This window comes from Camelina sativa, chromosome 8 (assembly GCF_030686135.1).
Source record: "Camelina sativa cultivar CO46 ecotype springtype chromosome 8, ASM3068613v1".
Taxonomy (NCBI): Eukaryota; Viridiplantae; Streptophyta; class Magnoliopsida; order Brassicales; family Brassicaceae; genus Camelina; species Camelina sativa.
In genome coordinates, this window is record NC_141887.1 from 10,224,574 (window position 1) to 10,237,486 (window position 12,913).

The 12,913-nt window shown below is 33.6% G+C and overlaps 2 protein-coding genes across 2 annotated transcripts; both read left to right on the forward strand.

Annotated features, from left to right (window-relative positions):
• The first annotated feature begins 186 nt into the window (after positions 1 to 186).
• Positions 187 to 912, forward strand: LOC147939886 (uncharacterized). The gene is made up of 2 exons (XM_087461073.1): positions 187 to 762; positions 850 to 912. The coding sequence occupies exons 1-2, from the start codon at positions 187 to 189 to the stop codon at positions 910 to 912; spliced, it is 639 nt and encodes a 212-aa protein (XP_087317199.1).
• Positions 913 to 1,221: 309 nt separating this feature from the next.
• Positions 1,222 to 5,484, forward strand: LOC147939887 (uncharacterized). The gene is made up of 7 exons (XM_087461074.1): positions 1,222 to 1,227; positions 1,503 to 1,629; positions 1,847 to 1,866; positions 2,062 to 2,373; positions 2,562 to 2,780; positions 2,892 to 3,113; positions 5,467 to 5,484. Exons 1-7 carry the CDS (start codon positions 1,222 to 1,224, stop codon positions 5,482 to 5,484), a joined length of 924 nt encoding a protein of 307 aa, XP_087317200.1.
• Positions 5,485 to 12,913: the final 7,429 nt, after the last annotated feature.

Sequence of the window (12,913 nt, forward strand, 5' to 3'; positions counted from 1 at the left end):
GTTTAATAATTTGTATTTATTTTAGATATATTATCTGTCAAGGATTTATCTCGAGCAGTTGCGAGCATCTTATCCACATTATGCTGAGGATACTCTTGCCAACAAAAAAAAACAGAATGAGTTTGTACAGTGGATGAAATTTTATGTGAGTATTTTGAATAAGTAAGTAACTTCTTGCTGAGTGACATGCTACTTAATGGACTTCTTTTGATACAGGTGCACACATGCAACAATAGAGGTGAACGATTACACACCTGGTTAGAAGAGTTGGTAGATGGTCCATTGTCGTTTGCACAAAGTTCACCGACTTACTATACACGTGGATATGCATTCAAAGTGTTCCGCACGAGAGAGCTGATGGTGTACAACAGAAGAACAACGATCAATTCCAGGATTAGTACGCAAGCCGGTAATATAATATATTACGGTGTTTTGCAGGAGGTTTTGGAGATTAAGTTCCCAGGAGTTATTAATTTGAAATGCATAGTTTTCATGTGTGATTGGTATGATCCATCGATCGAGAGGGGAGTACGTTTAGATAAATTTGGTGTAACTGCAGTAAGAACGTCAAGGAAAATTGATAGATATGACCCTTTCATTCTCGCATCCCAAGGAGACCAAGTATGTTACATCCCCTATCCTCGCATTACCAAAAATCAAGATTCGTGGGTTACTGTTACGCAAATAAGCCCAAGAGGAAGAGTATGCAGAGTAATAGATAATGGCCCTTTGCAACAAACATATGTAGGGAACATATCTTCTGTTGAACATAATCATGATGATACGGTGCCAGGAGAATTAGAAGAAGAGATCACCATTGATGATATTTTGGAAGTTTTTGAAGAAGAGGTTGGCGAGTTTAATGACAAGTTTGATTCCGCTTCATCTGAATATTCATCCGATTCGAACTAAAAACTAAACCAAAGTAAATTCGTAAAGCATAAAAAATCTTTAATTTAATTAAAATTTTATAACTTAAAAAAAAAAATTTAACTTACAAAATATACCTAACATGAAACATTTACTTCATTAATAAAAAAATGGAAAATTTAAACTTTTTATAGAAATATTACTAAAAATAACAAAGAAGACAATTTTGGGAATTGGGCATTTGAAGAAAACAGATTTGTAATGGGGCTTTGCCAAAATCAATTTATGATAATAGGCTTTAACGAAGACAGTTTTTGTTACTGGGCTATATGCCTACATTGAACAAAATCGATGGAAGTAAAAATCTAAGATACTCAGACTAGTTTTTCACTTATTAACCTCCTAAACAGAGCTGTGGTGTTTCCCTTGCGAGATCGCTTTGTTTCTCATCGATTTCACTTTCAAAAATATACATTTCACTCCTCAAACATCATAATTCGTTCTATCCAATTGTACTATAAACTTTCTATTGTTCGATCCTTGGAAAGCATACAAGTCATTTATTTGTTGAGTCAATTTATATTTGGAGTCAATTCATCTTACAAATTTATTTTGTGTTATGAATTTTTCAGGAGAATACTCATCAGAACTATGAACGTTTTATGACAGAACAGCAACACCGTTATGATAGCAATACACCAAGCTACTCCTTAAACGATTCTCCAAGGTTTATGCAAAATCGCCGCAATCAACACACCGGTAACGGTAGTGAACCAAATGAGTCAAATTCACCACCAGATGAGTATGAATAAGTTGTTGTCCCTATTCTTGCCGATGTAAATGATTTGCTAAGTGCTCCAGGACGCATACACCTCCCAGTCCGATGTCCAGACCGTCAAGGAACAGCTTACTTGCCTTCAGATTTTGTAAGATATCAAAAAGTTTTTGACTCATTTGTTGATCAATTATATTGCAGGTTTAGACATGACAAGACCGGTAAGATTACGAAGCAGATCCTAAAGATGTTGAAATCTGATCTCCCAAACTCATATCCAACCTATCGGTCTCTCCCACCAGAAATTAAAAACTGATGGTTCCGAGCATTTGCGGTAAATGAATGCTTTCTTTGGTATATGTTTTAAGTAAGATAATTGGTACATGGTTTCTAATTAATCATTCGACCATCTACAGCAAGAGTTCAACTGGGACCCAAGCATTACAGAGTATGTTCGCACACACTACACTAAGAAAGCAAAAGCATCTTTTAAAGCAAATGTCTGTGACTGGAAGGTAACATGGAAGGAAAAAGGTGCTGACAACTTACGAGAATGGATGAAGGCAAAGAAAAATCTATTTGATGGTTACATCAAGATGTGGACAGATGAAAAACCCATTGAGGTTGCAGCCCAAAACTCTACCAATCGAGGAAGTAAAACGGGTGGTTTAGGGGTTGCTAAACACAACAACGGTGCCAAAACATATGAACGACGTTGGGATGAGATGGTAAGTAGTTCTGTTAATATTTTTCAAGTTTCATTGTCTTCATCAGTTATGATTTATCAAATCATTTTACTCACCTCTGGTTTTATAATTCTGTTCTGCTTTTCGAATTCACTTCAGTTCTGTTTTAGAATTTGATCATCTCCTATTGTTTCTGTTTCTATTACTAACTAATGTTTCTGTTTTGTAAGACAATTGAACTAGGAACGGAGCCTAATATGATTCATTTCATGGAACAAACACACTTAGACAAGAAGACCCGAACCATTAGCGATATGAAGACAAAACACTATCTTGATTTGGCTTCGAGTCAGGTGGAGCTTATCCAATCTCAGCGCCAACCTGATGGTGATGCTTTGGTTCAGCCAGACCCTCTTACACGAGAGGAGATTAACTCTATTATGCGTGGTGTAAGTTACTCTTACACAACTACTTACTAACTCATTCATTTTCATATTATGCTCAGCTTCTACAATCTCTATCCAATGAGATTAATTTACATGTCTTGGTTTTTATTATAGGTTGTACCGAAGGTTAGAGGGAAACATTATGGCTTTGGTAACATTTTCGATGATGAATGCCTGTCTTCGTCTTCAGTTCCACAACAGATTCCTAAATTACAAGAGGAGATTCAAACTTTGAAGGCTCACAATGAGGAGAAAGACGCTCAGATCAAGTATCTCATGGAATGCAACAAACTCCTCTTAGATTGGTTTCCTGATATACGACCACCTGGCTACCCGGTGCCACGAACCGTCGAAGATTGTGACAACCCGTCCCGCGGACCCTACGAGCCCCCCGCTAGCTGCCCCAACGGACCCCAAGCTGGACCTGCAGGGCATCGATCCTAACCCCTCACCGTGGATAGGAACTATTCATCCAAATCCACCAGTAGGTTATTGGTGTGCCAGGCGTTTCTCGAACCCTGGTCCGCATCCTTTAACAACCTTCCCACAAGACAAGCTGTCACCAATTGACATGCAGATCAATTGGTGACAGCTTGTCCTGTGGGAAGGTTGCTAAAGGGTGGGGACCAGGGTTCGAGGAACTCTTGGTGCACCAATAACCTACTGTTGGATTTGGATATCCAGAGTGATGGGTTAGGATCGATGCCCTGCAGGGCCAGGTTGGGGTCCGTTGGGACGGCTAGCGGGGGGCTAGCAGGGTGCACAGACGGTCCGTTGGGGCAGCTAGCGGGGGGGCTAGTGGGGTCTACAGGACAGGTTGTTACAAAGATGATGATGACGCGACCCAACCTTGATCATTTCTTTATTTAGCTAGTGAAAAGTTGTAAATTGTATGGATTGTATGTATTGTAATACTGTTTTTTGGAGGCATGAAGTATGAATTGCTTCAATTTTTTTTTTTAAATTGAATTTATAAAAATGCAAAACAAATTGGAAACAAGAAAAAAGGAATTAGTTGGGGGTTTGATACAGGAACAAGTTTTGGTTGAAAAAGAATGAAGTTTTTGAAGGAAAATAGAATTACATTTTCGAAGGTATATGGACAGAAAAATTCGAAGGGAAATAGAATGAAAAGTTTGGAAGGAAAAATGTGAGAACTTTTCGTAGGAAAAAATGAAGGACACAATTTCGTCCAATATATCGAAGGAAAATGGATGCTACTGCCCTTCTCCTTTCTTTCATCTTTCCTTCGATTTTTCCTTCGGAAGTTGTTTGGTAGGAATTTCGAATGATATTCCCTTCCAAATTTTCACTAATTTTGATTTCCTTCGGGCTATTACCTCCTTCTTTTTTCGTAGGAAAACAGTGAGAAACAACTGTTTCCGACTAATATCCTTCAATTTTTGCAGTAGGAAAACGTATTGTAGTGAATGGTTTTTCCTTATTTGTTGTTATACTATTTATTATTTATTAATTATTAATTTTTTGATTTATTATTTTTTTGTTTTATAATATTTATATAATACCCGCGCTACGCCACATGTTGATTTTTTTTCCCTTTTTATTACTATTTTGTTGTGTTTTTTTGTATGTTGTTTGTAATTTTTTATTAATTTGTTTTTGAACTTGTTGTTATACAGACTATTTTTAATAATTAATTATTGTTTAAGGTAAATAAGATTGAGTAGTCAAAAGTCTTGTAATTAGATATTTGAATTTAGTATTCTGATTTTGCTCAAATTTTATTGTATGCTTTATGCATTTTAATATTTATAAGGTAACCACTTGAATGACATCCTCTTAGCAAAAACACAAGATTATGAATTTTCTTTCTCGTATCTTCTTTTAATGAAAATTTATTTCACATTAAGAAAATAACAAAAGTCTTATTTTATTATTTGAAAACAATGTTTTAATTCTGATCAATAAAGAAAACCAAAATATCAGTCAACTAAGTTCCGTCACAAATTACTTATTTTTACTTTTATTTTAGTTAATATTTAATATTGTAAATAACTGAATTACTATATATTTATCATTACAAATATTTAATTAAATTTTTAGCTTAATTTTCACTTATAATATATATATATATTATATTGGTTTGAGTTATTTGTTTTGTATAGAGATTTTTGAAAAAAAAATGATTTTCCTTCCATAAAAATCATATTGATAACGTAATAACTGGGAAAATAATTAAATAATCATATTGATAATGTTTAAAGAGATTTTAATTTTTCCTCAGAATTATGATTTGGATGTTATATACTGTATAGTTATAGAATAGTTGACTGTATAGTCATAATTATTTAAAATATATATGCGTTTACCTATTGGATGAACATAGATGTATGTATCTATTGGAGTAACATTGTTCTTTGATTTGACTGTGGAGTGCACAATTTTTTCTATTAGTTTTCACTAAACATAATAAAATAAAATTGTTTAAAAAATTAGTTTTCACTAACCTGGTCTCTTTAGGCGGAGTTTTTGCACTCTTTTCGATCTGTTTAAGGTTGTTGTAGATTTATTGGTTGATTCAGCTTTCCTCTTAGGTGGTCCCATTGTAAAGTCTTAAATCGTAGTAATTATGTATGAAAATAGAAAATAAATAAAGGAAATGATATTCTATACATAGTGAAGAACTATTTAGTCATTACGTTTAAGTATTGTGTTTGATTCTTACCAGATTGCTGCATGCATGTAAGCTTCTGAGAGGTTGTTGACGAGATGTTTATTTTTTTTCTAAGTTACCTTCTGTTGATTATGATGGCGGAAGTAGTTGAATTTCTATAAATAATAATTATTATTTCCTGAAAATGTTTCGATAGACATAACATATTATCATTATTGTATGTAAGTAACAATGTTCATGAATCATGATTAATATTTTTAAATTATGTTTCATTAATGAGGTTGAACTAAATATAATTATTTTTCCTTTTAAATTTGATGACATGTTTCATATGTAATACATTATTATTGAACGGTCAATCTTATTTTTTTTGTCTCCACTGATTTATGAGTTAAAGTTTAGATTTTTTTGTGCTTTATTCCAGAAGTCTAATGATAGACATAACAGAAGTTTCTTCCAGTTTAGAATAATAATTTATTACTTTTAGAAAGAGCATCTACAAATATATACTACTAGTACTATTACTGTGACAGGCATCACAACCAAGGAGATGTGGAGGAAATCAAACTGTGTGAAACTTGTATTTCTGTCCCAAATTGAATCGAGATATTGAGTCGCTGAATCCTTCTTCAATAAGTGTCTTCACACCTTCAACACCATGTTTCAGTCCAGTATCGATCTAAACATGATTCAGTTCAACAAAGTCGGTGTAAATTTGATGAGAAAATAGTCATATAATGTTTTCAATCTGTTAAAACTTTCAAACAAGTCGTATTTAATTTTTTAAATCACACTCACTTTTTAGTTTTGCTTACTTTAACACTAACAAATTAAATTTGTCTATATTAATACAATGACATCAATGACCCTTGATCTACGATGATTCTTTCAGTTAGTATTTTAAATGTTTATTTTTGGGAATTTAAAATTACTGTATATGTAAGATACAATTGTTAGAAGATTAGAGAAGAATACAGAATGTAGAATTTAAATCGAGGAGTTTGGCATGTAGAATTAAAATGTAAAAGACTTGAAGATGTAGAATAAAAATCTTAACGACTTAGAGATGTAGAACTTTAAACTGCCAAATATTTTTGTAAATATCTTGACCATCACATATTAAGTTGTTTTGATCGGCCGTTTCTTTTTGGATTTATTTTCGTCCTCTTCTTCGAAAGTTGGAGCTCTTTTCCCATTTTCTATTTTAATCTCCTCATATTTTGTAACTTTGGCATATGTGGTTGTTCCATCTCCCTACATAGAATACTAATAGATTTAAATAGTGACAATTTAAACATATAAAATTTATAAAATTACCTTTGTTGTATTGTTAATGACATCTAAATCTCCTAACATGTTTTCATGACCTGAGAAACAATGAAAACTTGGGAGGATGGTCGAAAGTTGTATTCAGTGATCTTGATTTGAAATTTCATTGTTCAGCCAACAATTTCTGTAAGGCATTTTGGAATATTTTCTATCGTAGGAATTTCATCACCTTCCATCTCCTGTGTTAACACATATTAGAATAAGATGAATAAGTATATGAATATATTATTTATTTAAATTGTAGTTTATAATTTTGCGTACCTCTGAATTAGTAATATCTACAACTGTTGTGTGTGTAAGTTTTCTTACATCTCGGTCCAATAAGATAAATTTGGTAGTTCTATCACCACTTTCAACCTCTAATTCCACTCTAAACCTGTGTAAATATAACAGTATATTAAAATGTTGTTTCTAAGTCACAGGAAGTAGAAGATGTATATAGTTTACCTAGCAACTCCAATTGTGGTGCTTGTGTTACAAGAGTTACATATCAAAGATATGGCAGACCGACCAAGCTTCTTAGAGAACATAGCACAAGACAAATATTTTCATCCATTGCGATCAGAAATGCCAATCACTTTTGCTTGACAAAGTAAATCTTTTTCCTGACATTGTATCAGTTCAACTAATTCGTTAATAGAATTGCATTAATATAACATATTTATTACAATAAGTACGTAACATAAATTCATAATACCTCTGTTGTTCTACTATATATTTATTCAAATATTTGGCCAATAGTCTAAACTTTCAATTTGTTTTTCATATTATTTTGTTCGACTATTGTTGGAGGTTTTGTTTTGTTGTCCATTCCCATCCTGTTTAAATATTTTATTACATTAGCAATTGACTTATTAATACTATGAACATTTGTAAGTTTATGTATTTACCTTTTTAATAAACTCTTGAACTGCTTCTAACTCATCATTGACATATATGTCTTCGTTGCTCCACTTGAGTTTAAAGACTTTTTGCCTAAATTGTTTTTAATATTAAAATATAGTATATGAGGGGAAAAATGTACACATTGAGATATAAATATTATAAGTACCTGCAAATATTTTTGGGTTCAAACAAGTGCATACTATGACACCGTTTTCTCGATTAGTTTGCTGGAATTGCTGACGAAAGGTTGATGCTTGCTCATCCTAAAGTGTAACTCGTACTGATTCATTGCTGCTCATTTTTAAAATAGAATGTTAATTTATACTTTAACAAATGTCAAAAAATCAATTACAAATAACATTAGATATTAACTTTTCTAGCAAGAGAAGGAGGATGATCCTTTCAGTTAAGGTAGAATCTTCCAAATTAGACCCTTGAACTTTCAATATTTATCCCATGACATCTAATTTGGAAAAACATAAACACGTAGTGAACAAGTGGATATTGGTCCCGATAAATTTGTTAATTTCAGCATTAGTGTATAGCCTGAATTTTTCAACCTGTGATTGAACAGATATCTTCAGGAAGTTCAACAATCTGAGTTGAATCCAAAACTCTGATAGTAAATGGATTGTACGTCACTTTGTAATAGTTGTAGGTGGTAAGAACTTCGAAATTGCTAATAAGGTACATTTTCCTTTCTTCAAGATGGTCTTCAAATTTGCCAATTCGGCGGTGAAAAAATGATCCTTGAATTATATTTTCCTACACAATTATACTTATAATAAATTATATCTGCTTCATTTATTGATTTAAAAGAACTTCATGTGAAAGATTAAAAACCGAAAGTACCTTCTCATCCAAAAATAATATATCCACACTCATGAGTGTTCCGTTGAGTTTGAAGTTTCGTGCTTCCCACATACGCAACATATGAACATCAACATGTTGCCTAGTTTTCCCTATGACCAGATCATCGAGAGGTATCTTCTTGGATATTAGAGTAGCTAAATTCGCTTCTTGTGAATCCATTGACACTAAAAGAAGCAAGTAAAACAAAAACTAATAAATAAAAGAACTAAATTCTATAAAATGAGATATGAAGTAAGATAATAGGAATAGAGCCATGAAAATCCAGCTAACTTACAATATGAGAAAAGAAGGACGATAATGATTTAGTAGCTTGTAAACCAGATGGAAAAATAAGGTATATATATAGGTTTGTTGTGTAGTTAATACAGAAACTGGAAGAGTCCTATATGTTTTACTCGCTTAGGAGAAATACATTTGATACATGAATTTAGACTTTAAGATTATGCATTGATTATAGGTGTTTACAATGTGGCCTTCATTATCTTGATAAAGCTTTTAATTCAAATATATTCCATGTATATACAATAGTGTCGTTCAATGTCACTTATATGAAAACTTATCAAGACTTAATTCAAGGTGCACAATGCATCTAACAGACATAAGAAGAACACGGATTAACCTTGGGAAAATACTCATTCAAAAAAATACTCATTCAAATATTTTTATTTTAATACTTAGTTTAAGGTGCACAATGCATCTAACAGACATAAGAAGAACATGGATTAACCTCGGGAAAAAACTCATTCAAACTTCTCATATGTTGTTAAGAATCTAAATCTTGCTGAATTTTTTCCATCACCATGGAATAAGATTCCAAAAAATATCAAATTTTAAACTGAATGTGCTAAGGCTGGAAATATACATGCTATGTTTTTGTGTGGTCTTACTGATTATGATTACATAAAGAAAATTTCTACAGGCCTAGCTAAAATTTCTTATGCCGCTGAAGCTATTCATTTCTCGGCCATGTATGTTTACAGAATGATTTTAATCAGAAAAATGCAGTTTGAAGAAGGATCCAACTATGTTACTCAACTGTGGAAGAATCAAGGGCTGCAGGTGGTAAGACAATGCCAGCAAAATTGTCGTCATATCATTCTAGAATTGAACGTGAGGAAATACTGTGACTATGATCTCCTTCTAACTAAGATTGAAATTGGGAATACATGTGTTGTTGGAGAATTTGATGAAGTTTGCGATGAATGTTTTATATACAAGGAAATCTATCGCTTCATCGACTACATGCACTATGTTTAATTTTTATTAATCTTATTTGGGATTTAAAATTCTAAGACCACAATATGTAGCTACAACTTATTTTATTTTCTCCTAAAGTTATTTTAACACTACTCTACGATTCACTTTCAGGTTCCAAACAAATTATCTTAAACTAATAGGAAACCCCCTTAAATGACCATATATCTTTAAATAAAATTCATAGAGAAGAACCTTATTGTTGAAAAGTGAAGTAGACTCTCCACCATAGAAGTCATTCCTGTCACTCTGAAGGCCCTACTCCAGATAATACAGTAACGAACACTACCAACAGACTACAACAATGACTTGTTAAAACACCAAATGCATCAAACATCAGATCATGAAAACTTATGTAAAATACCAAAAGAACCAATGGCTAGACAACAAACGCTCCCAATTGTTTCAGTTATTACAGAGCAAACCTTTCACCAATCCTGCGCTCCCTTAGAAATGAAAACTCTCCGAGTATCCTCTTTCACCGGAGAACTCATGTTTCCCTCCCTCGGATCTCCTACAATTACAAGTTTCAAACACATAACTTACAATTAAAACAATAAATCAAATTCACAGCCTATAAATCTTCCTTAATCCCCAAAAGAAAAAGACATATAAGCATAGAATTATGGTAATTGAAACATGAAAACTTATGTTCAATCTCCAAGGATCAAATCGCATGACAACAAACGCTCCATATTGTTGCAGTCATTAGAAAGCAAAAATCTATATTCTAATCCAAACGTTGGGAGATTCATGGAACTGTCGAACAAAGCAGGACTCACTAACACTTAAAGCATCACTCACTAATAGCTCATCTGAAAAAGCAAAACTCATTTCAATGATCCGAGCCTTATCTAATGACTAATTGCTTACAATATTAACCAAGTATTGGTGAACAATGATAAATAAGAATCAGAGGTGAAGAACCAATATTCAATTCAATGAAATCCCCAATATAACACACTACAGAATCTTGATTAATCCAATAAAGACAAAAAAACATATTGCAAATTTCAAGCACAAGAAGTATGCCCCAATATAACACACTACAACATCTTGATGAATCCAACAAAGACAAAAAACAAATTGTAAATTTCAAGCACCCAAAGAAAGAAACTGTCATCTTCAGTTCGGCGAAGAAGCAATTGAGCATAAAGACATAGATTTTGGTAGATCGAATAAAAAAAAACACCATGTCGAAGAAGAAATAACCAAAACGGCGACGAAGAAGAAGAACAAATCGAAGAATTTGAAAAAATGCTCTCTTTCATATAAAACGACGATGAAGAAGCATAAGATAAAACACTCTCTCCTTCGCTTCTCTTTTGTTTACTCCACGTATGAGTAAAATCAGATGAGCTGATAAATGTTATAATTTGATAGGATAGAGATTTTTACTGAGGTGTCAACACCTACTTCAATGTTGAGGCTGAGGTGACATGCTCTGGAGAGAAACACCTCTTTCTTTTATTGAATTGATTATATATACCTAAAACGATTGAACAAACTACACACAAATTTATTTTCAACAAGCGATTGGTGTAAGATTTAAATGTCCCAAATTTTTATGATCTGATATGGTTGGCCATAACTCAGTCCACAGAGTATTATTATTCATGGGGAAGATAGATTTGTAATCCATGATTCACCAAACTGGAACGTTTTAGAACACTATCAATGATTACTGATATGTTACGGTTTTGACTCACTTTGACCCCGTTTATTTGATAGTTTTGTAGTTGTTTGAGTCCTTTTCAGGTTATAATAAGAGGCTAGGAAGCTAAAAGCAAGGATTGGAACAGCAGGAGCAATCGGAGCAGAAAGGAGTTGAATTGGAGCAGAAAAGCTGATTTTAGACCCAGGAGCACATGCTCCGGATTTCCGAACACATGCTCCCAACTCTACGGTTTCATGACGACACGTGGCAAGCATCTAGGCGCCGATTCCCTGCCTAATTCCCCTTATTTTAGGCGATTCTTTGTGAGAGAAAGAGGGCTGAGATCGCTTTTTAATAGGGAGATTTGAATTTGGAATCTTTCCTTATTTTTCTCTACTTGTATGCTACTTAACCTAGGGTTTTAGGGGAGAGATACTTACCTTTTCTTTTGGTTTTTGGGGGAGCGCCGTTTTGTGAGGGAGAGGAAGAGCGGCTACGTTAGAGAAGCGATTCTGAACCCTTGTGATTTTTATATTTTTATGCTATTGAATTTCTCATCTATGTTGGCTACTCATTTCTCTATGTCTGAGTAGTTTTCTTTGCTAGATTAGGGGTTTCAAAAGGGGTTTCATGGGTTAGCAACAGAACACAAATAGGGCTTTATATAATCGATTGTCTTCACTATTGTTAGACTTAATGCTTAGGTTGATTTGATCACCCAATCTACGATTATAGGTTTATCTATTCATCAAAAGTGTAATAGGTTGCTAGAAAAGACATTAGTGGGCAAATTATCCTAGACCTGCGAAAGTTGATGTGTAGGTGATTTGTGAACTTATCATTCCTGTTCTTTAATGCTTGTCTGCGATTATGGGCTCAAACGACAGTTTAGGGTTTATGGACCGCCGAGCATGTGCTCCGGATGTCTGAGCACGTGCTCCGCGTTTCCGCACAAAATCGATCAGATAGAGTTATTGATACCACGACAGTGGATCAGTTTATATTTATGTTTGAGTTCTAGACTGGTACTTAATCTATGCCCTGAATAGTTGTTTAGTTGCTATCTCTGAAATTCCCGAGAATTACCCCTGATCTAGTGTTTTGCTTATTGTCTTTTTATACCGTTTTAATCGCGTTACTGTTACCAAACAAACCCAACTTTGAATTGTCTTAGCTTGAAATTGAACCAATAGAACCATAGAGTAAAACTTGGTCTTCGTGGGATTCGACCCCTAAGTACTACTTCTTTGTTGTGCACTTGCAGTAGGAAAATAGGGTTTAAAACTCTGTGTATCAAGTTTTTGGCGCCGTTGCCGGGGACCAAATTTTTACCTTTGGTTTTCGGCGAAATTACTAGACTAAGACCTTAATGATTTGTCTTTCTGCTTCTTCTTTGCGTGTGTTTCAGGTGCATGTCAAGAAGATCTACAAGAAGAAACAACACCGAAGAATTAGTTGCTTTGTCAGCCGCAGAGCTCTCTTTGGCAGAAAGAACAAACCGCA

Coding starts and splice junctions, on each gene's coding strand:
- LOC147939886 (XM_087461073.1), top strand. CDS start 187: ATGCTACTTAATGGACTTCTTTTGATACAGGTGCACACATGCAACAAT. Junction 763..849: donor ATGTAGGGAACATATCTTCT/GTTGAACATAAT, acceptor TTTGAAGAAGAG/GTTGGCGAGTTTAATGACAA.
- LOC147939887 (XM_087461074.1), top strand. Junction 2,374..2,561: donor AACGACGTTGGGATGAGATG/GTAAGTAGTTCT, acceptor CTGTTTTGTAAG/ACAATTGAACTAGGAACGGA. Junction 2,781..2,891: donor TTAACTCTATTATGCGTGGT/GTAAGTTACTCT, acceptor TTTTTATTATAG/GTTGTACCGAAGGTTAGAGG.